The sequence below is a fragment of the Gracilinanus agilis genome, chromosome 3 (assembly GCF_016433145.1).
Source record: "Gracilinanus agilis isolate LMUSP501 chromosome 3, AgileGrace, whole genome shotgun sequence".
Classification (NCBI taxonomy): domain Eukaryota; kingdom Metazoa; phylum Chordata; class Mammalia; order Didelphimorphia; family Didelphidae; genus Gracilinanus; species Gracilinanus agilis.
The window spans coordinates 186,585,628-186,611,503 of NC_058132.1; the positions used below are offsets into that span (position 1 = coordinate 186,585,628).

General features: G+C 35.1%; 1 protein-coding gene across 1 annotated transcript in view; it reads left to right on the forward strand.

Annotated features, from left to right (window-relative positions):
* AASDHPPT (aminoadipate-semialdehyde dehydrogenase-phosphopantetheinyl transferase) overlaps window positions 1–4,451 on the forward strand; it is a 49,771-nt gene extending 45,320 nt beyond the window's left edge. The window contains exons 5-6 of the mRNA XM_044666286.1: window positions 2,683–2,760; window positions 3,903–4,451. Of these exons, the coding sequence (XP_044522221.1) occupies window positions 2,683–2,760; window positions 3,903–4,067 (243 nt within the window). The 3' untranslated portion in view covers window positions 4,068–4,451. The remainder of the gene's footprint in view (window positions 1–2,682; window positions 2,761–3,902) is intronic.
* The last annotated feature ends 21,425 nt before the right edge of the window (window positions 4,452–25,876 follow it).

Here is a 25,876-nt window from a genome sequence, read left to right on the forward strand (position 1 = left end):
ATTTTATTCATATTCACACATGTATTCAAATCTCATCTCTGGAATATAAAAACATAGTAAAGCTTTATGATATAAGAGTTGTAGGTGTGGTAACAGGGATAAAAATATAAAAAATAAAATAATCATTATTCTCAAGGAGTTGACATTGAATTTGGATATTAAAGTGGTTATGATTTTAATCTATCAGTGTACTATAATAGATTTGGTGGTGAGATACTCTGTAGCAGATGTCTACTAAGTGACCAAGTTTCTCTATGTCTGGAGTTACTATCTAGAGGATTGAGAAAAAAGGATAGGTGGGGGAAGATAAGATAAGAGTTTACAGTGTATGTATACATGTATATATTATGCAAATAATTTTGTATTTAATGTTTTAAACAGAAAAATGTTTTAGTATTGAAATTTTCTCATATATTCTAAAATGTTTACATCATTTGAAACATTGTTCTAGGACATCTTTGGGATCTAAAATAGCTTTATTAACAAAATACTAACTTTTAGTCTTCCATCCCCCGGATATTTTAAATATTCCATAATTTTTCCATAACTTACCTGAATATGGGGTTCACAGCTATAGCAACACTACTCTAAAAGGAAAATACCAAGCAAACTTTAAAATCTGTATAAATACCAGTTATTATGACAAGATGAAATATGCCTTAAAGAACCTTCTACATTTTTATAGGTTGTTGCTTGCAATTTCATTTATAATAAAAATGTCTTAAGATTTGCCTTTAGATGGGAAGGGAGACCTTAACAAAGATACTTAAAAGAAATAGTATATATATCATTCCTGGAGGGGATTAAGCATAAAATGGAATGTTTGTGCTCCTGAAGTTGTTTTTAAGCTTTTATCTACTCGCATACTGTTGAGTTTGTTTTGTTCAGTAAAGTGTTTCTCTTAACAACTTGTCACTGTTCATCTTTTTAGTAATACTGAGTAATACTAGATGATTACATATTATATCTTGAATATGTTTAAAAAGATATTGGACTCATCTAAATTATCATCTTCAAAAAGTAAAATAACCTTGTTGCATGTGAGACTAGTTGATGTGTTTGACTAAAATAAGTGAAGTCAAACTGGCAAAGTAAAGAGAATTATTTTGGGTCAATTTCAATTTTAGTATCTACTTTTTATGGACATAAAATTACATGATTGGAAGAAGAGGCCTTTGAAAATATAGACTAATGTTTTTCCTGTGGCTTTAAACTAACCTTTTGTATAGAAGCAGTGAGTCTACATTAGCAGGTAACATTGGGAAATCACAATTTGTAACAATGCACTACATGACCTCCTTAGGTTAATAACAGAGTCTTTGAATAATACCCTTTCTGTTTTTGCTCTTTAAAATTTCATCCTTGCCTCTGACAAGGACTGAGTAGACAAGATGAAATTTACTTTGGTTATTAGAATATAATAACCGTCAAAAGAGATAAAAAGTAGATAAATCGAGCAAGGCATTTTCAGTACATAAAAAGTGAATAGAAGCTGGATGATTATTTATTTTTTTTAACATTTATTAATATACATTTTTAACATGGTTACCTGATTCATACTCCTCTTATCCCCTTCACCCCCCCCCTGCACTCCCCCCACCCATGGCCGATGCGCATTTCCACTAGTTTTGGATGATTATTTTAAACAGTTGCTTTGTATAAAATAAGTAATATATGTGCAAGAATTGCAAGTTTGAATGATTTTCCAAATGTATTTGTAGCCAAAACACACCCCTCTTTCATTATAATTTTTAAGTGGTTTAAAGATAAGAAATTGATTGCTTCAAATTTTCTAAAACCAAAAACTTTTTTTTCAGAAACATTTCATGCTTATTCTCAGTTCAAAAGATATTCAGTTAATAAATGCTTGTCATACATGTGCTCAAAAATTCTGCTATTGTAAAAAATTCTTAGATGGTTTCCTTAATATTAAATAACAGTTGTATGACCACATTTTAAGGAGTTCCTGTTTTGTTTGTTTGTTTTTGCTTAGGTCTATTAAAATATTATTTTATGTACCAGATTTATGAAAAAGAGGTCACTCAACTTTGTGCTTCTCTTTCAATTTGAACAATTATTGATTTCCATTTTTATAGAATATTCCAGTATATTCTAAGTATCATTCTGACCTTTTAAACAATAAAACTAACAGCTAATTTGTGGTCTTTTGTGACCTTCTTATCTTTATTTTGTTATATTTATCTAATTATTTTTTATATTGTTTAAAATATTGCTTTATTAAACCTCTTTCTCTTTGTGTCTCATTTCATGATGTTATTGGATAGTAAAAGAGAAGGTAACATTAAATGAAAAGAAGGAAGATAAAGTCTTTGCTCTTTTTTAAAACAGTATCTTCATATTTAAAATGTAACTATCTTATATAGGCATGCTTTAGCAAAAGGTTTTCTAAGTTGAAAGTTTTGTTTCATTTTTAAGTCATCTTTTGTATAGTTACTCATAATCTTTTTCCCTTACAGTCTCAACACCTGCTTCTTTTAATTTAAGCCTTTTTTTAGCATAATGTATGGAAATTGCAAAAAATTGTTGTGAACTCATGATTTTGAATTTTCATTATTTCTACACATTGTGTTATGATTAACCAAACATAGTTAAATGTGTTACTATGATTAATAATGATGATGCATATTAAGACAAGTATGTACAACTTTATACCTTTTCTAGGAAAGCAGATTGGATGAGTACCATCATATTGCAGTTGCTCTTAAGAAACCAGATGGATTAAGACTACAGAATCCTCAAGTAAGATATTAAATATTTTTGACACGACTTTAAACAGCATTAGTATTGATTTTTATTCTATTATAATCGGAACATCAGGTTGAGTATAATTTAAAATTACAGAATAAATTATTTTCACTGTTTCATTCTTAATGCTTTTGACCAATTTTAAATCAAGAATTTAAAATGGTATGTTCAACAAGTAGTTTATGTTTTAAAACCTGTAGTTTATAGCTCTTATTAACTAACTTATTAGAGTATCATATCCCATGACAACCATTTCATTACCTTTAGCAGTGAATTCTCATCTGATCACCTGGTTGTTTTGATCATAATAGTAATTTAATTGAAACTGGAAGGTTGGCATCCAAATGTCATATTCATTATAATGAAATATTCATTGGGGAGGGTAGGATGGTAAGTTCTGAAGTTGTTATAGATATTACTATATTAAATGTAATGGAGATTTAGTTCCATAATTACTTTATATCTTTAGTCCTGAGTTTTCTAACTACTCTGTTCCCTTCCATTATTTTTTTTTTCAGTACTCTTTAGTCCAGCTTAGTTAAACAAGTATATCCTTTGCACCTTTGGCCCTCAGGTGCTGCACATACAATGATGAAAAAATGATGTAGTCCATGCCTTCAAGAAATTTATAATTTTCTTAATAAAGGGGAGGACGGCAGGGAGCAGGATGAGATAAAGTCAGATAACAAAGTAGCATCATCATTGTTATAAAGGTTGTCATATGCAACATTTCTAGGGGAGATGCCTTAATCTGAGCATCTTATCTCCCCCAGTTTTAAAATTTTGGCTTTGTATTCACTGCACAGTAAAATAAGGCCATCTGGATTTCCATTTGTTAGGTCTGTGCCCCAGAGATTTCTAGTATAAATGTTCTGATTTCTGGAACTGAATGATTTCCTAAAGAAGCATTTCCTTTATGTAATTATATGACGTTGGGGTATATCTTCACGTTCCTTGTTAGTTATTATTCTTGATTTGTCTTAATTCTTGAAATTTACTATGTTCTCAATAAATGGAATTGAATTTAGTATTCCCAGTCTCTACATTTTGTCTCATAAATATTTTCTTAATTATAAAATGGATCTTTAAATAGAACAGATTTAAATAGTGTTGCATAAACATCTTTATATTTTTAGGTTCTTTCTCAAGATCATTCTGAGCTAACTATGTCACAGTTCACTTTTTTGACATTTGAAGATTTGGTAGCATCCTCAGTTCCTTTGACATCAGAAGATCCTTTCTACTGGGACAACTTTTGCTCCAAACAAGAGGACCCTGTTCGAAATAGCACACGTTTGTGATAATGCTCAAGAAACAAAAGGGGAAAATGAAGACTTTTTAAAAATTCTGGGCTCACCAAAATAGGTAATTGAAAGAACCAAATGGCATTTCACAAAGTTAGACCAAGTTCTGGGAATTATAGAGGGAGCCATGACTGTAATATGTGACGTAGAGACAGGCTTCTGGTATTACTAATTACCAAGAATTATCAACATAATAAGTTCAGTTTCTACTGTTTTAACTAAATGCTTTTGGGTAAATCGTTTAAAGTAAGGTACTCTGATCAACAAGCAAAGAGGTTTTTATCAAGCCCCTACTATTTGCCAAACAGAATTCTATCTTATAAAGGGATACAAAAGAAGAAAATACAATTTTCTACTGGAACAAATAAAAAAATTTTACTATTTTTGTAAATAGTGTCATTATTTGCCATTAATCACCCTGTTATGAATTACCTTCCAATGCATAATAATGAAATAATTTCATATATTCCAAAGAGAGACATTAAAAATCAGACTATCTTGGCACTTCTGCTCTCTTGATGATGGTCATTTTCCCATCCATAGTACCTACCTTACAGAATTGTTATGAGGTTTAAATGAAATAATATATTTCAAACTTCAAAACTTCAACATATTATCTTCATGCCAGCCATTATAGAGGTCCAGCTCTATGTGGTAGGGGTCCTGAGTGGTGCTTAATGGCGTCGGATTGAAAAGACAAGAAACAGAAACTGAGAACAGCCAGTCTAATTGTTTAGATCATAGCTGATCCAACATCATGGATTTTTGAGTTTATTTTTATACTGGTTTCAAACAAAGAGCACAAAGAAAGAGTCATAGCTGTGAAGGGGTTACAAAGAAAATCCTTGGAGGCTTCCAAGTAAAGATAGGACAGGGTCCAAGGCTGAATTCTAGCCGCCTGGATATCAGCAAGCAAATTCTGAGAATTGTAAATATATTCTATAGATATCATGAATGAATTGAGTCTTGTATTTTTTTATCGGGAGGACTGCACCTGGATGGAAGAAGTCCTGTCTAGCTCTGACCTTGGCTGACTTAGGAATATTCTTAGAGTTTATGGATCTTAATTTTCTTGTAGAGGAATTGTTAACCCAGTAACTGCTGGTTTGTTTAAAGCTTTCCAATGGGACTTATAATATTATTAAGAAAAGGTGTGGATCTGAAAAAGAGTCAAAAGAAGAGCCTCAGATTTTTACCTTAGATGGCCCATTCTATCTGCAGCTCATGTGCAGTGCAGAAAAATCATACACAGTTTTACTTGCCGATGATTTTGTAATGGGATCCAGATAAAATATCTATTACAGACTCTATTTCTCTAAATGACTCCTAATAGCCTCCTGGAGGGGTCAAGTTGTTTTTGGATTAACCTACCTGCTGGTACCAGAGCTTTTCAAGGCTCAGGTGACCAGGACCAAACACAAAGACTGCCTCAGCCTGGATTGGTCATGTAGGGAATCCAGATAACAGGCCCTAAAATTTGACCCTGTTTCTCCAAAGGCTTTCTACAAGCCATTATTAGTTTATGTTTGTGTTTACTTTTTTTTTAGGGTTTTTATTATTTTAATTTGTGTTTTTCTGATTCTTAGTGATTTTGAAATTTTTTTGATAGTTGTTGAAAGTTTGCATTTTCTGTTTTGAAGATTTGGTTAGCATCTGCTATTCCTTTAACTACTTCTCTAATAGGGAATGGCTCTTATTTTTAAAAACTACCTATTGTTCTTTGATATCATATTTTTACCAGAGGTCTTTAATGTAAGCCTTTTTCCCCTAAATCTTTTCCTGAATTGATTCTATTTGACCAAGGAGTTCTATATTTTATATGTGCAATAAAATGTATAATCTTTATCACATTTCTGTGTATAAATTCTTTTCCACAATTGTGAGAGATAATTTGTTCTCTAACTTTTTATGTTATGATTTTTATGATTTTATGGTATCATTCTTATATTCCTAACTTATTTGAAATTTATGATGATATTATTGAATTGTGCTAGTTCAAATCTTGTCATTTTTAGTACTTTTTGTTGAATCAGATATCTTTACTATATAGTTTTTATTCTTGGGGTGTGAGGGGAAATGGGCAATTCATTAAACATGAGAATAATACATGCATTTGTTTCTAGATTTTGCTTATACTTTATAATTCAGATCTGCTGATGTACTTTTTATTTTTCAACCTAGTATCAAGCTTTGATCATTTCAGTGAGTTATTCAGGACTTATAATTTCATATAATAACCAAACAACTAAAAGAAGAGAATTGAGAAGGTACCCTCCCTCATTTCTTGGTAGAGGTGAGGGATTGTGGGGGTGGAACACTGTGTGTAATGTCAAATGTTTTTAATATATCTTGTACCTTTATTGAACTGTGCTTTTTACCTCTTCTTTATCCATTATTAGAGAGATGGCTCTCTGGGATAGTAAGGGAGAGATATATGTTGGGAAATGTAGATGAAGCAAAACAAAAGATAACTATAAAAGTTTATTTAAAAAGTAAATATAAAGATGGAGTTGATTGAATCAGTGAGTCATATTGCCACACCTTCACTTAAAGTAACTGACAAGACATTTGTCACATGGAAACTTATATTAGTTGAATCAGTCTCATAGATGTGAACTAGGTGTGAACAGTGCTTGGACATCTCTGTTCACATAAGGCATTTCAACTAGTTGTGACAAGAAGTCTGTTCAAATTGGTTTAAAGACTTGGTAATGCCCACTGGGGCTTATATAGATATAACAAAAAGTTAGTTGGGTTTCAAGGATTTAAGTGTTTAGTAGCTTAGTGGGAGAAGTGTCTAGCATTGTCCCAGAGAAGGGATCACTTGAGAAAAGGAGAGTTCTTGGACTTCAGCTGCATCATCTGCTTCCATCTTGACCTCCTCTTTCACCCTTCCACCTTAGAGCAACTGATAAACTTTTCAGAACCAGTGGCTGTTATTGGAGGTAGACTGAATGTGAGGAGGAAAGACATATTCAAGGATCTAGATTAGAATATGGAATAAGGAAATGTCTTGGAGGCTCTAGCAAAAGTATTTCTAGAAGTTATTTTATGCTTAGACTCTAAATTTGAGGACACTTTTTCTTGGACTCTTTACATGTCTATAGAAGAATGTTTCACAGACTTCGAGGTTGAGAGTGTTAGATCTTTTTACTGACTATTCTTTTATTATTTTAGAAAATACCACTTTGTGGTATTTGACCAGCTACTTGATATAAATTGATAATCAGGAAATGAGTATATCTGTAAGAGCTCATGAGCTATAGTATTAGGAGGAACTCTCCTAGGCCCCATTATTTTTCTTATAGTTAACCCTGAAAACCTATGGGGAAATACAGTATTTCTGTGGAGACTTGGCCTGTCAGTGCCAGTGGAGGTTGAAAGAGTCACTCCAGAACATATGCTATATAAATATTGCTAGACCTTGGTTTCATATAAATGTCTTTTATCATATAAGGCGAAGATCCTTCAATTATTTTTATTTTTTAGTGTTTTTAAACATAAATGAGTACTTTATTTTGTTGAAAGCTTTTCTACTTCTCTTGATAAAATGTTTTTGTTTATGGAATTAATGTTTATTGGTCTCCTAATGTTGATCTTTCCCTTTATTCTCAGTAGAAATCCAAATCTATCTATCATGTCTACATTTCTGTCATTTCTTTGCTGATATTCTATTTTAAAATTTTGCAACAATATTCATTAGTGGAATTGATATATAGTTTTTATTCTCTTTTTTTTTTATTCTGTCTTGATTTTGATATTAGGGGAGTATTTGTTTCATAGAAGGAATCCCATAGAATGCCATTTTATTCAGTTTTTGAGAGCAATTTATTTACTATAAGATCATTTGTTCTTTAAATGTTAAGTAGAATTCCCTTCAAGTTTTTCTAGACCAGAGAGTATCTCTCCTCTTCCCTTTGAATTCATTCATGGCTTGCTTAACTTATTTCTCTGTAATTTGGTTTTCTAGAATGTATTTCCAACTTTGTTAATTTATGTAATACAGTAGGGCTCCATATGGGAAATATGTTCTAAGACCTACTGTAGGATGGCTGAAACTGCAGATATAAGTGAACACCTTCTGAGCCCTTATATAACATAACATATAATAAAGTTACATTGATAAATTAAACACACAGTAATACATTATCAACATTACAGTAATATTAAAGTACAGTATACATTATTATACAGTAATCCTTTATCTGTGGAGAATATGTTCTGTCATCTATCCAAGTAGATACCTGAAACCATGGATAGTACCCAACTTGTATTATACGGACCCTCTTTTAATACCTATATTACCATTACAGTACTGTGCTCTCTCTCTCTCCCTAATTGTGGCCCTCAGTTTGGCATTCTTTGCCACCCCCCAAAACAAAACAAAACAAAAGAAAAAAAGAAACCCATGAGTGAAAGCAGAACGGATGCTCTCTGTGGAGGCAGCATGCGGTTGGAGTTCTGATGCGGAAAGGAGACTGTTTGCCCCCTCCACCCACCTGTACCACAGGTAATCAAAACCCAGAGAAAGCAAAGCACAAATAAGGTGGAGAAGGATGAGTACTGTAAATGTTATAGAAATTAATGAAAACATTTTAGATTGTTGGAAAAACATTAATTGTTCATGGGCAGGATGAGCTAATATAATAAAAATGACAATTCTACTTAAATTAATATACTTTTTCAGTGCTATACCTATAAAACTACCAAAAAAACTTTTTATAGAATTAGAAAAAAATTATAACAGAGGTCATCTGGAAGAACAAAAGACCAAGAATATCAAGGGAACTAAAGGGGAAAAAAAAGGGAAGGATGGGGGCCTAGCAGTACCATATCTTAAACTGTACCACAAAGTAGTGATCATCAAAACAATATGGTATTGGCTAAGAGATAGAAGGGTGGATCAATAGAATAGATGAGGGGTAAATGACCTCAGCAAGCTAGTGTTTGAAAAACCTAAAGATCCCAGCTTTTGTAACAAGAATTCGCTATTTGACAAAAACTACTAGGAAAATTGGAAAATGGTATGGAAAAAAAATAGGTTTAGATCAACATCTTGCACCCTATATCAAGATAAATTCAAAATGGTTAAATGACTTAAAAATAGAGTGAAATCACAAATAAATTAGGTGAACATAGAATACTGTATCTGTCAGATCTATGGGAAAGGAAAGAATTTAAGACGAGATAGAGAATATTACAAAATATAAAATGAATAATTTTGATTATATTAAATTAAAAAAGTTTTGTACAAACAAAATCAATGCAACCAAAATTTGAAGGAAAGCAACAAACTGGGAAAAAACTTTTATAACAAAATTCTCTGACAAATGTCTAATTTCCCAAATATATAAGGAACTATGTCAAATGTATAAGATATTAAGCCATTCCCCAATTGACAAATGGTCAAAGGATATGAATAAGCAGTTTTCTGATGAAAAAATCAAAATTGTCAATAATCATATGAAAAAATGTTCTAAATCCCTCCTGATTAGAAAAATGCAAATCAAAACAGCACCTCAGGTACCACCTCACACCTAGCATATTGGCCAGTATGACAGTAAAGGAAAATAATAAATCTTGGAGGGGTTGTGGTAAAATCGGGACACTAATACACTGCTCGTGGAGTTGCGAATTGATCCATTCTGGAATGTATTTTGGAATTATGTACAAAGAGCTTTAGAAGAATTCCTCCCTTTTGATCCATCAATACTACCACTAGGTTTGTACCCCAAAGAGATAATAGTAAAAAATGTTTGTGCAAAAATACGCATAGCCACATTCTTTGTGGTGGCAAAAAATTGGAAAATGAATGGGTGTCCCTCAATTGGGGAATGGCCGAACAAATTATGGAATATGATGATGGAATACTGTTGTGCGATAAGGAACAATAAATTGCTTGATTTCCATATGAGCCGGAAAGACTTCCATGCACTGTAAGAGGGAGATTTTTAGGTATTTTATAAATATATATTTTAAGTGTGACTGCCAGGAATCAACAATTCAGATTGATTCCATAATTAAAATAGACCCAAGTCAGCATCCAGTTTAAGGTAGTTTATTTACAATTAGGAAGGTAAGAGGTAGGTAAATAGAGAGAGGGAGAGGCTGGTCCAGGCCTGGAGAGGCCTGGACAGAGAGAGAAGGTTAAAAGGCTAGTTAAACTAGGTTACAAGCCACAAGACTTTAGAAATCAGAGAGGCTATAAGCCTACTTAAGGCAGAGTTTGGAAACGCCAAGGTAGGCCAAGGAAGTCAGCCTAACTTACCTACGTGACATTTCAGAGTAGAAGCATTCTGAGGTCTCAGCTGAGCACCTTCAGCACCGAGTCCAAATCCAGAACTCCTGAACTCCTTCCACTCCTCAACTCCCCCTACCAGGTTGTAACCCAGGTATTTAAAGAGATAGAGTCTCTCAGTCATTTCTTGTGGGCCACCTCTAATTCAAGTGGACAAATGGCAGCCTCTACACTGATTTGGACTGCCCAAAGGGCAGTCCATTGTTCTTGATTTGATACTTATTGTCACTTGTGGGTAACTTATCTCCACACCCCTTTTGAGGGAGGTGGGGATGATATAATCTAGATGCCTAGGGTAAATAAATTTTTGACTATGAACGGGGTAGAGTTAATTTCATTTACACAGAAACTGATGTGGAGCAAAATGAACAGAACCAGGAGAATGTTATAAACAGAAACTGAAACATTGTGGGATAATCTTATGTAATCAACTTTGAAGCTAATAACAATGCGATGATCCAGGACAATCCCAAGGGACTTATGAGAAAGAATTCTATTCACATTGAGAGAAAGAACTGTGGGAATAGAAATGCAGAAGGAAAACATTTGATTTGTCACTTGTTTATATGGGTATAGAATGTGGGGTTTGGGTTTTTAAAAGACTATTGAAAGGTATTGAAGTGATATAAGCCAGTGGAATTGCTTATTCGTTCTGAGAAGGAGGAAAGAAAAGGGGAAGGAAAGAACATCAATCATAACCATGGAACAACACTACATAAAAAAAATTGCTTCTTAAATGGAATTAGCAGAGTATTAGCACACAAATGTATGTATATAATGCATGTGTCTAGTCTATCCAAGATTTCATCAATAGAGAGTTGATTGACAGCTCTTCTGAAACATATTAAAAAAAAATTTTTTCAGTTACAAAAATCCTCTTTCTTCCCATATCCCCCACTGGAAAATTAAAGAACAAAAACTGGTAATAAATAAACATAACCAAGCAAAAATTAATTAGCACACTGCTCATGTCCAAAAATTTTATGTATCAGTGTGGACTCTGATTCCTTCACTTCTCTAGCAAGGGGTGGATAACATGTTTAATAATGACCTCTCTATAATCATGATAGGTCATTGCCTTGATCAGAGTTCTTAAATCTTTCAGGGAAACATTTTTGTCTTTACATTGTTATTGTTATTATATAAATGTTTTTCCTAGTTCTGCTCATTTCACTCTCCATTGTTTACATGTTTTCCCATTTTTGGGGGGGAATGCCTTCATCACTTAACATATCACATTCACATACAAAAATTTCTTCAGCCATTTCTTAGCTGATGGGAATTCTTTTAGTTCATAATTCTTTGTCATCATAATCATTATCATCATCATCACACACAGAAACAAAAGAGCAATTATAAATATTTTTGCACGTGATAGTCCTCTCCCCTCTTTTTTTTTTTTGTTTCTTTGGAGTGTAGATTAAGGTAAGTAAGACAAATGGTACACACAATTTAATGATTTTTCAGGTGTGGTTGTAATACATTTCTAACACAAGTCTCCCTGCACACTGTGGGATCAATGTGCAGAGGCAATACTTGAATCCAAGTCACAATGTTTTCAAAGACTGCCATCTAGCCATTATTGTGTCTCTTTTTGCAGATGATTAACTTGTTCATTTACATTTTCATTTTCGTGACATAAGATTATGCATAATAACTTCTTATAATTTTCATTATTCTCTGTTCATTTTGATTCTTTGATTTATAAAATTTCTACCTTTAATTTGTTTTAATCTCTTCATTTGCTAATTTGTCTAGTTGTAAAAATAATATACTCAATTTGTGATTCTATTATTAGCTATTATCCAGATAAAAATTTTCCTCTAAAGATTCTTTGACTATATAAAATAAATTTTAAGGTTATCTCATTGTTTTTCTTTTTGATATAATTTTACTGTTTCTATAATGTTATTTAGGATGTTGCTATTTATTCTCCTTTTAATATATCTTCTTTCAAGTCCTTTTTTGATCATGATTTTTTTGTATCTCCAGTGTTTTGCATAATGACTAGCCTCAGTAAACTCTTAGTAAATTCTTTTTTATTTATTTATAAATATCTGTAGAGATTTATTTAAATTGATGCCTTTCTGAATTTATGAATTATTTATGACACATGTCCTGAGCAGAGTAGTTATGGTGTGAATTACTCACTTTGGGAGAAGTATTCTTTATGTAAGTTGCAGAGACATATCATTTTGTGTATTTTCAATGGCTTTCTCTGATTCCTGGAATGCTTGCTTTCCTTACTACTGCCTCTGGCTTACTATGTACACCACATCTCAGTTAAAATGTTAATTTATTTAAAAAGATGTTCCTTGTTCCTTGTAATTCCAGTGCCTTCCCTCTGAGATTAATTGCCATTTATTCTATATCTTACTTATACATAGTTTGCATGTTCTGTCCTCCATCAGACAGTGACCTCTGAGTGCGTGAACAGTTTTTGCTAGTCTTTGTCTTCTCAGTGCTCATTTAACACCATGTCCTACACACATTAACCACTAAATATTTATTCACTTGACTAAGATGTGCACACACAATTGAGTTCAAATTTATCTTCATTTGATTGTGTTCTGATAACTTCACAAATCAAAATAGCAGGGCATTAGAAATTAGTGAAGGCATCTGGGTGGCTCAGTGGATTGAGAGCCAGGCTTAGAGATGGGAGGTCTTAGGTTCAAATTTAGCCTCAGACACTTCCTAGCTATGTGACCCTGGGCAAGTCACTTGACCCCCATTGCCTATCCCTTATCACTCTTCTGCCTTGGAACCAATACATGATATTGATTTCAAGATGGAAGGTAAGGGTTTAAAAAAAAAGAAATTGATAAAAGCATAGTATTGTCATATATCCTATCATGTCATTGTTAATGTCCTGGTGATTGAGGGTGAGTGGTGATTCCAGGTTTTCAGGGGATTGTGTCTCTTAAATTCAACAAGTGGGATAATTTAATGAATCTCTGATAATTGGAAATTTTATATCAGGAATTAAAGTTTTGTTTTTTTAATGTCCCTTATAGGTTTTTTGTGGTATGTGGGCTTTTAGCATGATTAATGGGGCACTTGGCCCTGAAATGTTTTGAATACTTGTGGGCTAATGGTTGGGCAGTTGTGGTTAGATGATGATGCAAGCTATAAGTTTTTATTTCTTTACCTGGAAAGAAAGGGGCACTTTCTCTGATCCAGAGACTTTGAGGGCGAAGAAATGATTTAGTTTTTACTGAATCCATTTGAATATTGTCATACCATGGTATTGTGATCTATTTTTGAACATCTGTCATGTAATGCTGAATATACGTATATTCCTTAAGATTTTCATTTAGCAACCACTATAGGTTCTATCAGTTTTTCCCCACCTTCTGTTTACATCAGTTATTTCATTTTAATCTATTTTTCTTGTCTTTGAATAAAGTCACTTAAAGTTATTACCTTGCCATATGAGTATTTTCTTACAGGCAGCTTTTCCTTCAAATACACAGGTGCTATGCCATTTGATGAATACATATATTTTTCATTGTCTTAAGTGTGATTTAAGCAAAATATAGTTGTTCTTTTTATCTACTTTCACTATATCTGTTTTTGCTATTGCCTTTTCTGAAACAATTCTTTTTTATCTACTGCTTTTTTTATCAAACAGAATCATGTGGACCATTTTTATTTTGAATATGTCTTAATGGACAACTAGTTGGTGCATTGGATAGAAGAACAAGAAGACATGACTTTAAATCCATCCTCAAACACTTCCTAGCTATGTGACACTGGGCAAGCTACTTAATATATTTGTCTCAGTTTTCTCATATGTAAAATGAGAATAGCAATAGCATATATCTCCTGAAGTTGTGGTAAGGATCAAATGAACAAAAATCATAAAAAAAAACCACTTAGCATGGTACCTAACACATAATAAATACCATGTAAATGTAAACTGTTGTTATTATTATTAACGTTTCAGTTACAGGTTTTGTTTACAGCAAATATTTGAGTTCTGCTTTCTAATTCATCCTGTAACTCTCATTTTATAGTCAAAATTATAACATTAAAATTCAAGGTCACCTTCTTGTCTTAAAAGGATTCTGGAAGCCCTCTTAAATACAGGTATTATAATGGTATAAATAACTAAAACCAGATGCTAAGCAAGGGTAGAAGAAAGTTAGTTTTTAATGATGAAGGTATTGCACAGAGCAAGGATACATGCTGTCAGTTGTGGTTTAGTATCCAGCTTCTCCATGGTTTTCTGTTTCCTCATTGGGACAAATTCAAGTGGTGGCATGTGTAGCTCTTATAGAATACAGATTTTGCTAGGCCCATGGAGGTTGAGTCCCCCAAATTGGGTATATTTACTCTCTAGTTCTTATTTGAGGTTCAAGGACATAACCTCTTTCTTTCTCTCTCCCTCAAAACAAACAAACAAAACACATCTTATGATATAAAGTTTCTTGCCATTTCATAATCCATGTTGGAAGCTCCTTTTTAGTGTAATTATTTGTATGTATAATGTATCATGCATAATGTACCTGTAAACTTAAGTGCTTTTACTCCCTGTAGATCAGTGATGGCGAACCTTTTAGAGACTGAGTGCTGGGCCCTGCCCCCACCCCACCTACCAGACTGAATGCCATGCACCCCCTCCTGAGATCGAGTGCCATGCCCCGCCCCAAGTGCCAGGCATGCCTGCCCCCCCTTAACTCACACAGGGGAGGGAGGAAGGGCTCCCATTGGACTGCTGGGTAGAGAGGTGGGTAAAGTGAGGAATGTTCTCAGCAAGTGTAGAGAGGGGGAGGGAAGTGGCCCAAGCACTCTGCTCCCCTCCAGCTCCCCTACCCACCTTACCCGCTGTGTGCTCCCACTGAGCTGTTGAGTGGGGTTGGGGGAGTGGGGGGAGGGTGTGTGTGTGCGTGTGCATGTGCATGTGTGAAAAAATGTCATCAGGCACAATGGAGAAGGGGAGGGGAGCAGCTCTGCCCAAGCCCTTCTGCCTTTCTAGTAACAAACTGGTGGGGAGGGATGGCCACGTACCCACAGAGAGTGCTCTGTGTGCCATCTTTGGCACCTGTGCCATAGGTTTGTCATTACTGGTCTAGACTGTATTAGGAAGATTTGGCATTTTTTCCCTTCAAACATTTTGAAAATTACTACAGTATTTCTTTATTTGCTATGATTTTTTGGACTACTGCCTAATCTCCAAGGGATGAAGAAAGCCTTCCCGCCTCCCCTTTTTCTTTTCTCTTTTGATCCTTTTCAGGTGTGTACTTGTTAAAATAAATTACTTAAGTTAGTGAGATCTCAGGCAGCTACAGTGGGAGATTTTTGAGGGCAGATACATTTTTTTAAAAATAAAAACATTCAGTATATTTCACCACTGGGATAAAAGAAGGAAAAATATTTGTTCTCTTTGCTTCCCCTTCCTATTCATCTATAGGGAAAAGACATGAAGAAACTGGAAGTCTGCTTTAAGTTCCTCTGACAGTGTCCAATGACCAAGCTTCCCTGCTCCTGATGGGGAGCACAGGACAACCATCGTATCCGGGAGTCTCCACTTATCAGCCTTGCCAGCCCTCTGATATGAGAAATCGTGATAATGCAGACATGGCAGTGCTGAAGTTAGTAGCTTGACTGAAAATGGACTACCATTTTGCTATAAGATAAGACTTGGGCAACCCAAGGCTTACAGACATTTCTTCTGTACTCTATAGAAAAATGTAGTATATGAAGTTTATGCCATCAACATAACTGCAAATTATTTTTGCAGTATTTGTCTAGGTAGGTATGATGGAAATATAGTCTTTTCTATGCAGGGCACTTGTACAAATTTTCCTTTGATTTGATTCAAATACTTTGTTATTTTTGAACTCTGCAATTTTGAGGGGAATGTCTGGCCTGAGTTTGTCCTCTTACATCCTTTTACTGCTTTCCTAGCTCAGTCTGAGAGTTTCTTTGATTCTGAAATCATGTGGTTGGTAGAAAAGTCTCTTTTCTGCCTTGCTTATCTGTGCTCTCAAAATTCCTAACCTAGGTTTGGATCTGTCAGCTTGTCTATGGTTGGAAGTTTCAGTAGAGTGCTGCTGGGAGGCCCTTTAGGTTCAGACGTGCTGAACTATATGCTTCCCTTGGTTTTGGGACTCTTGGTCTGGTTATTCTACAGACTTCTTCCCTAAGGTGGAGGCTAGAAGTGTGTCATTAACTCTTCTTTAGGGATCTGAGCCACACAGCTATTTGCTTCTGAACTTTTTCCTTGCTTAAGAAACAGGTACGGTTCACTAGCAACCTCTCAGTCTGACCCAGAACTAAGTAATGTCATTCTTTGCTGCCTGATGGCTTCCATTCCTTCATCTCACTTTAGTTCAGGAATTTCCCAGCATCCTTTCCTGTTCTTGTGCTTTCTGTTCTCGTGCTATCTCAGCTCCCTTTCAGTGCGTGGGTGCTATAAAGCTCAACATATGGCCTGTTCTGCCCAGACCTGACTCCAGTTTCTTTAAACCTCTCACTGTCTTTAGGAGGTCCTGGACTAGAAAAATGCCTCACTGACTTAAAAAATGTTCCACCAAACTTGAGTGTGTACATTTTCTAGATTTTGATAGGAGAGTATTGGTGCTCCCTGCTATTCTGTCATCCTGACACTCTCCTAAACCCTACTTTGGTCATCTTTATTTTTGATAGTAAACATCACTCAACCATTCTCTGACCAAGGTTTTGTTCAGTAACCTACTCTGTGCTGGACAATTATGCTAGGCAATAGGAATATAAAATAGAAAATGAAACAGGCCCAGCCCTAAAGAATCACTTACATATTAATATTGAGTTAGCATAAATATAGGCAACTCAGGATTAGGAGACTTTTCAAGACAAATCAAACATTGTTATCAGAAGTGGTGCTATTCTCATAAATACCTTTTTCTCTACTTTGACTACACCATGGATTTGTAACATGAAAAAGTTCTCTAAATCCCTCCTGAGTAGAAAAATGCAAATTAAAGCAACTCTGAGATGTACCACCTCACACCTTAGCAGATTGGCCAATATGGCAGCAAAGAAAAGCGATAAATGTTGGAGGGTATGTGGCAAAATTGGGATACTAATACATTGCTGGTAGAGTTGTAAATTGGTCCAACCATTCTGTAAGGCAATTGGAATTATGCTCAAAGAGCTTTAAATTCCTGCCTGCCCTTTGATCCAGCCATACCACTGCTGGATTTGTACCACAAAGAGATAATAAGGAAAAATACTTGTGCAAAAATATTCATAGCCATGGTCTTTGTGGTGACAAAAAAATTGAAAAAAGGAGGGGATGCCCTTCATTTGGGGAATGGCTAAACAAATTGTGGTGCCTGTTGGTGATGGAATACTTTTGTGCTGAAAGGAATAATGAATTGGAGGAATTCCATGTGAACTGGAATGACCTCTAGGAATTGATGCAGAGTGAAAGGAGCAGAACCAGGAGAACTTTGTACACAGAGATGGATACACTGTCGAGATAAAATTGAATGTAATGGACTTCTCTACTAGCAGCAATGCAATGAATCAGGTCAGCTCTGAGGGACTTATAAGAAAGAACACTATCCATATCCAGAGAAAGAACTCTGGGAGTAGAAACACAGAAGAAAAATATATGCTTGATCACGTGGTTTGATGGGGATATGATTAGGGTTTTGATATTAAAAGATCCCTCTATTGCAAATATGAATAATATAGAAATAGGTTTTAAACAATGATACATGTATAACCCAGTGGACCTGCTTGTCAGCTCCAGGAGGGGGAAGGGAAGAGGGATGGAAAAAAACCATGAACTATATACTATATGAACCATGATACTATACTTTATTATACTATACCTCTCCCTCTTCCCAAGTCTGACTACATCACCTGCACCCTGCCTGGCAGTCCAGTGGGAGTACTTCCTCCCTCCCCTGGGTGGAGTAAGGTGGGGAAGGGGAAGCAAGTGGGGGGAAGGGCACAGAATGTGTGTGTGTGGGGGGACATGAGCATGGCACTAGGTCTAGGGTAGGGTAGAGGCGAGGCCTCGCGCTCCATCTCTAAAAGATGGATGCACTGGAAGAAGGGGAAAAGGAGGAGTAGAAAGGAATAAATTATTTCACATAAAAAAAGAAAACTTACAGTGAAAGGAAAAAATGGTGGAGTGTAGAGAATATGTGAATCTTACTACTATCTTGGCTATAAAAGAGTACACATTCATGGAAAACCATCTTAGCACAGTGCCTGGCATTTAAGAAACGCTTCATAAATGCTATTGAAGTTTTATCTTTGACATTTAGAAGTTAAAGTAATGCATGAAAATAATGGTCTTTAAAATTGCAGTTTCTTGAGAGCAAAAAAAAAACAAAAACAAACCAAACTTTTTATCTTTGTATATCTAGTGTCTAACATAGTGCCTTCTGACATGGAGAGTATTTCAACAAGTTTATTATGTACTTTTAAATTTTTTAAATTTTAAATGTTTTATTTTTTCCAATCATATGGAAAATGCTTTTTAGCATTCATTTTTTTAAAATTTTGAGTTCAAAATTCTTTCCCTCTCCTCTCTCCTCTCCATTGAAAAGACAAGCCATTTGATGTATGTTATACATATGCAGTCATGCAAAAAAAAGATTTGTATTCATATTTTGAAGGAAACATAAATCACCACCACCACCAATAATAAAATCAACAAAAATTAAAAGACAAGAAAAGTAAAGATTTTTTTTTAAGATTGCTTCATTCTGTATTCGGACATTTTCTTTTTTTAAAAAAAATCTCTTTAGTTTATAGTACTTGTAGTGATACTGCTGCATCGAAGTATATGCATAGTTTTATAGCCTTCTGTGCATAGTTACAAATTGTTCTCAAGAATGGTTGGATCAAGTTCATAACTCTTCCAACTTTACTATTGTGTCCCAATTTTCCCACATCACCTCCAAAATTTATTTTTTTTTTCCCCTGTCACATTAGCCAATCTGGTAGGTGTGAGGTGGTACCTCAGAATTGTTTTAATTTACATTTCTCTAATCAATAGTAATTTAGAGAATTTTTTCATATGACTAGATAGCTTTGATTTTTCTTCTGAAAACTTCCTGTTCATATTCTTTGTGGTTCAATCATTTTTCAGTCATGTTGAATTCTTTGTGATCTCATTTGGGGTTTTCTTGAGAAAGATACTGGAGTGCCATTTTCTTCTCCAGATCATTTTACTGATGAAAAACTGAAGCAGGGGGCAGCTGGGTAGCTCAGTGGAGTGAGAGCCAGGCCTAGAGACAGGAGGTCCTAGGTTCAAACCCGGCCTCAGCCACTTCCCAGCTGTGTGACCCTGGGCAAGTCACTTGACCCCCATTGCCCACCCTTACCAATCTTCCACCTATGAGACAATACACCGAAGTACAAGGGTTTAAAAAAAAAAAAAACTGAAGCAAACACAGTTAAATGACTTGCCCAGGATCACACAGCTATTTGAAGCCAAATTTGAATCCAGGAAGATGAATCTTCCTGATCTCAGGCCTGGTACTCTACCCATTTCATCACCTAGCTGCTTCTTATAACATTTGACCATTTATCTTGTTGAAATATTTTTCTAGCATCAGACTTTTTCTCTGTCTTTTGCTCATTTGGGGATAATTTTTTTCCTTGATTATACTGTCCAGCACTTGAACTATTTCCTGTGGTCAGTTCAGCTGTCTCAATCTCAGATTGAACATTGTAGAGGTTGGCCTTCTGTGTAGAGGTTTGCAGCTGATCAATTCAGCTCGTTTGAATTGTGTTCTGCTCAATCCTGCCAAGGCTGGACCTTGTTGGACTGAATTCCTCCCAGTGTTATCAACTTTGGGTTGTGTCCATCCTCTGTTTTGGCTGGACAATGAAGGACCATTATTTTTCCCGCTGGTGCTTGTTTTGTATTGTGCTGGTTTCCACTCTTAACCTACTGAGGCTGGACTGAAATGGCTGTATTTTCCCCACTGCCACTTGTGCTGTATCTCATCTGAGTTCCCCTGAAGCTTTTTCAGCACTCTCCTTGTACCCCAATGAGAAGAGTCCTCCTTGAGTTCTCTTCATGTTGTTCTGGGCTGGAGCACTGCATCACCTTTTCTTCTGTTGATTCTGCTCCCTCTGATCATTTATCAGTTTTGGAATGACTTGTTAGAAATTTGACTCAGTTCTCTACATCTTTGAGAAATGAGCCTTTGATCAAATAAACTTGATGTAAGATTTTTAGCCCTTAGTTATAGATTTCCCTCAATCTCATTTTCTGTTTATCTTTCTCTCTCCTTTTCCCTTGTCCCTCTTCAAAAATATTTTGCTTCTAACCACTGCCTCCATCAATCCATCTTTCTTTCTATCATACTCAACTTTCTCTTTTCCCCTTCCCCTCCTACTTCCCTTTGGGGTAAGATGGTTTTCCATGAATGTGTATGTACTCACTCTTTTAGCCAAGATAGTAGTAAGATTCACATATTCTCTACAACCCACCATTTTTTCCTTTCACTGTAAAAGTTGTTTCTTCTTTTATGTAAAATAATTTATTCCTTTCTACTCCTTTTCCCCTTCTTCCATCGCATCCCTCTTTTTTACCCCTCTTTTACTTTTTTTAGATATTCCCATATAGTCATCCCTCTTTCTCATCCTTTAATTTTATATTTTTAGATACTTTCCCATCACAGTCAACTCACACCTATGCCCTCTGTCTATGTATATACTCCTTGTAAATGCCCTAATAAAAATAAACGTTTTAGAAGTTACAAGTAGTATCTTCTCTTGTACGAATATAAATACATTAACCTCATTGAATCTCCTATACTTTTTCATTTCTATTTAACTTTTTATGTTTCTCTTGAATCTTGTATTTGAAAGTCATTTTCTGTTCAGTTGTGGTCTTTTCATCAGGAATGCTTGGAAGCCCTCTATTTCATTAAAAATCCATATTTTCCTCTGAAGGATTATACTCATTGTTGCTGGTTAAGTACCTCTTTGTTGTAATCATTACTCCTTTGCATTCTGGGATATCATTTTCTAAGCCCCTTAATGATTTAATCTAGAAATTCCTAAATCCTATGTTTTCTTGAGTGTAGCTTTATGATATTAATTTTTTCCCTTTATGACTGCTTACCATAGCTTACTGTTTATCTCTTTGTCCTGGGAGTTCTGAAATTTGGTCACAATATTCCTGGGAATTTTCATTTTGGAATATCTTTCCCAAGGCATTTGGTAGATTATTTCCATTTCTATCTTACCCTCTGATTCTAGGTATCAGGGCAGTAGTTTTCCTTGATAATTTTTTAAAAGATGATGTCTAGACTTTTTTATTGTTATCATGGTATTCAGGTAGTACAGTAATTCATAAATTCTCTCTCCTGGATTTATTTTCTAAGTATGTTGTTATTTCAATGAGATTTCACAATTTCTTGTTTTTCATTTGTTTGATTTTGTTTTATCTCTTTATGTCTTTATGTCTACTTTCCATTTGCCCAGTTCTAATTAATGAATTATTTTTCTTCAGTGATCCTTTTCACTTTCTTTTCCATTTGGCCAATTCTGTTTTTTAAGAAGTTCTATTCATTGAATTTTTGTGCATCTGTTTTCCATTTGGCCATTCTGCTTAAGATCTCCTCTCCTTTAAAAATTTTTAGAATCATTTGATTTAATCCTTTTTTAAGTTTTTTATTTTCTTTATTATCTTTAGTGTGCATCTTTAACCATGCTATTGATTTTTTTTTTGTATCACTCTCATTTTTTCCCTAGTTTTCCCTCTAGCTCTCTTTTTTTGGCTTTTAAAATCCTTTATGAGCTCTTCCAAGAATTTTTTTAGGCCTGGAACCAATTCACATTTCTCTGAGGCTTTGAATGTAGGTTATTTTGATTTTATCTTCTTTTGAATTTGTATTTTGATCTTCCCTATCACCACAGTGATTTTACATGGTCAGGTCCTTTTTTTGTTGTTGTTGACTCATTTTACCAGCCTATTTCTTGACTTTTAACTTGAATATAAATTTTCACTCTTTTTTAAAACTGGAGTAGAAGGGGACTGTTCAAAGCTTAGAACAGTAATGGGCAAACTACAAATCACTACATCTGGATGTGGGGGCGTAGTGATTAGGGAATTGCTTAAGGCAGTGATGGGCAAACTATGGCCTGAATCTGGCCCCCAGGGAATAGTTTGTCCATCACTGTCCTAGAACTATGAGTTCCCCACTCCCTTTCAGCCACACATTCTAGTGTATTAGTACTTCATTGTCCTGAGACTGCTATCCAGAACCACAAATTGGCATTGCAAAAGAATCCTTTGCACAGTGCCAGCAAAGGTCCCCCTGTAATGTCCTCCAGATTAGTTGTCCAATACCATTATTATCTTTTGACTGAGAGTTCTGAAAGCCACTGCTGCTGATTTAGTCACCCCCTAAGGTGCTGGATTTTTGGGGACTTGGCCTGTGCCGAATTATATACTTCACTCTTACTTCAGTGAGAAAGACCTTTCTAGCTGACTTTTTAAGTTGTATTGGGTAGAAAATTCTTTCCCTCTCACCTTTTGTCATGGCTGTCACTCCAGAATTCATTTTGAGGCATTATTTCAAAGTTACTTGGAGGCAAATTTGGGAGATCTTAGGCAAGACCCTCTCTTTACATTGCCATCTTGGCCCCATCCCTGTTGTTCTCTATAGGTACTTGGCAGAAATGATTGTTGAGTGATAAAGACTAGAGAGGAAACATCTCGGAACTTAATTTGTGACCCTGACCTAGTGTTGGATTCCATTATGCTCTTTTATAAGTAGAGTTTCTGTATCCATATATGTGTACTTCTGGAATAAACTGCTATCCATTTTATCTTAGTAAATTTAAGTTTCTCAAAAGCAGATACTCCAGTACTTCTGTGAATCTATGATGTCAGTAGTGTGGCTTTTCCACTGGCAAAGACTGCTATCCATTCATACCTTCTCTCCTGTATTATTCTTATTTACGTATTTCTGCATATCTTTCATAGAGGATCCTAACAATTTATTAGAGAACTGTCTCTGGTTCTTTTAACATCTTTTGGACACCATTACAACACATAGAGTGCCCATTAGTTATCTCTTATTCTCATGGCACTGGGGCAGATGATAAAACATATAGAATTGAGGAATGGATAGAAAGTAAAGCTCTTGATCTGTAGGTGATAGTGGATTATGTAAATGTGCATATAGTCACAAATCCTGACAGTTCAGTTCCCGTGGAGTTCCAAAGAGGAGAGGATGGTTTCTTAGGATCTAATCAGGAAGATGCTATTCCAGGATGGTAGACCGGAAGACAGTGGCAGGAGCAAGGTGCCCAGACCAAATAGTAAGTATTGTCCAGAGCCAGCAAATGAGATGGTACTAACTCACTAATCAAGATGACTCAGCCCCTGGGCAGTTATTTAGACGTGAGCATATGGCCTCATTGCTTTATTTTTCTTGCCTCCTGGCCTGCTGCTTTCTTGTAAGATCAGAATCCATACCCTGGTGCTCTGATGTCCTTCAAGAGTGATTACTTCACAGAGCCTACTACATCTACCATCTACATCTGGCTCCAGCCATGATTTGTTCTGTTTTCCACATTTCTCCTTGGCTGTCAACTTAAAATAGGGTTGTTGAATATGTATTGTCAGCTCCCTCTCCTTAAATCCCCGCCTCTTTTCCAGTTCTGGAGTCATAGTCAAGTCAAATGTTGCTACTCCTCAAAATGTATGTTCATTTATTGCTCTGAAGCTCTACTCATTATCTGTAATTTCCCCATCCAAAAGAGTCTTCCTTAGCCACCCTTCACCTCTGTGGACGTGTTGTCTTTTGTTTATGTGTTTATTCCCAGCACTCAGAATAGCATGACACATGGCACTTAATAAATGTGTCTTTATTCCTGGAGAAACTGTGGTATATAATTCTCAGAAATGCACATTTTATAGGATTAAAATAACTGATTTATTCCAAATAGATTTTCTAAATATTCCATTATACTGATCTTGGTTTAAGGCAAGTAGAGGAAGATTTATCTCCCAATGTAACATCCATAGGTAAAGAAAACCACATATAATTAAGTTTAATGGATACCTTTTAATGTACTTCTGGACATTAATACATATGCTGTTTAGTATAAAAATATGTTATTTAAATTTGTTATTTAATTGTTAAAATATGTTATTTAAATTATATTTCACTATCACGAATAAGTTCTAAGTGTATTAGATACTATAAATTTACCAACAGTGGTCACTTACCCTAGATATAGTATAACTTAAATGGGGAATTATACCCTTATCAGTGTAGCTACTCCCTTTACCAATACTTCAACTTCTAGTTGCGTCATTGAGATTGCAAGATCCTAGATTTAGAGCTGGAATGGACCTTAGAGTTATCTTTTTCAGCCCCCTTTCATTTTGCCAATGAGAGAAATGAGTCCAAAAGAGCTAAAATGACTTAATTAAGCTTCATAAGTGGTAGGGGGCAGAGCAAGGATTCAAACCTACACCACCTTCAAGTGAGTTTCATAGTCTGTTGTAGGTTGGAGAGGGAATCACTACCTGGGGGCTAACTTGGTGGTGAACTTTTTTTTAACTTAACTAGCAGAGTACTGTCCAATCTGTATGTTGAATCTATCTGGAAGTGAGTTTGAGCTTCATTTCCGTAGATGTTGGGAAAGTAGAATCACCTCTATGATATGATGAGATATTAGAGCAGCACTTTAGTGGATAATACTGTAATAATGATTTAATTGTGAAAATAGGAGTACACAGCACATTTCATTATAATGCTACCTAGAGATTTTATTTTTTAAAGATAAACAATGATATAATATGTGATAATAAAGGATCTTATTTATCAAACTGGGTAAAATAAGCAATTACTAATTATTAAAATTGGCAGCTAAACGTTACTTAAGTGAAAACTTACAACACATTCCTTTTAATCATATTCTTCCTCTTCCACTAAAAACATAACAACTTTTTAAATCTTTGTGACCAATAACATAACCCACCGACTGGTCCTTGTCTCTCTAACCCTCTTACACTGTACAATGAAGAGCCATTAATGGAATTTAAGGACTATTATTAGAAGTACATTCTTTTAAATATAACTTTTCCTTCCTTGCTTATCAAACTGAAATTCTAGGGCCAGCTAAATGTAATCTGTGCCCTGTGACTTCTTATTAACTGTGAATATATTTCCCTTATTGAGAGAGGAACCTAAGATTGTCTGGCCATGTTTATAGAAGCCTTTAAAAGAAATTATTTAGCCCCTGACTCCTGGAATCAATCAAAACAATTTATTAATTACAGAGAGAATAGGCTTGGAGCAACTTTGTGAGATGTGAGCCCTGTACCTTACCAGAAGGCACAGAGAGAGAGGAGTTAAGCCCTTCTTTCCTGCCCTGATACATTGAAGTGAAAGTACTTATTCAGTAGGAGACTCCTCCCATCCAGAGGTTCAGGAGATTTCTAGGCACCATTGAGGGATTATAGGTACATTTTCCAGTCAAATACAGCCAGTAATTATTGAAGGGAGGAAGCAGTTTGTACCTT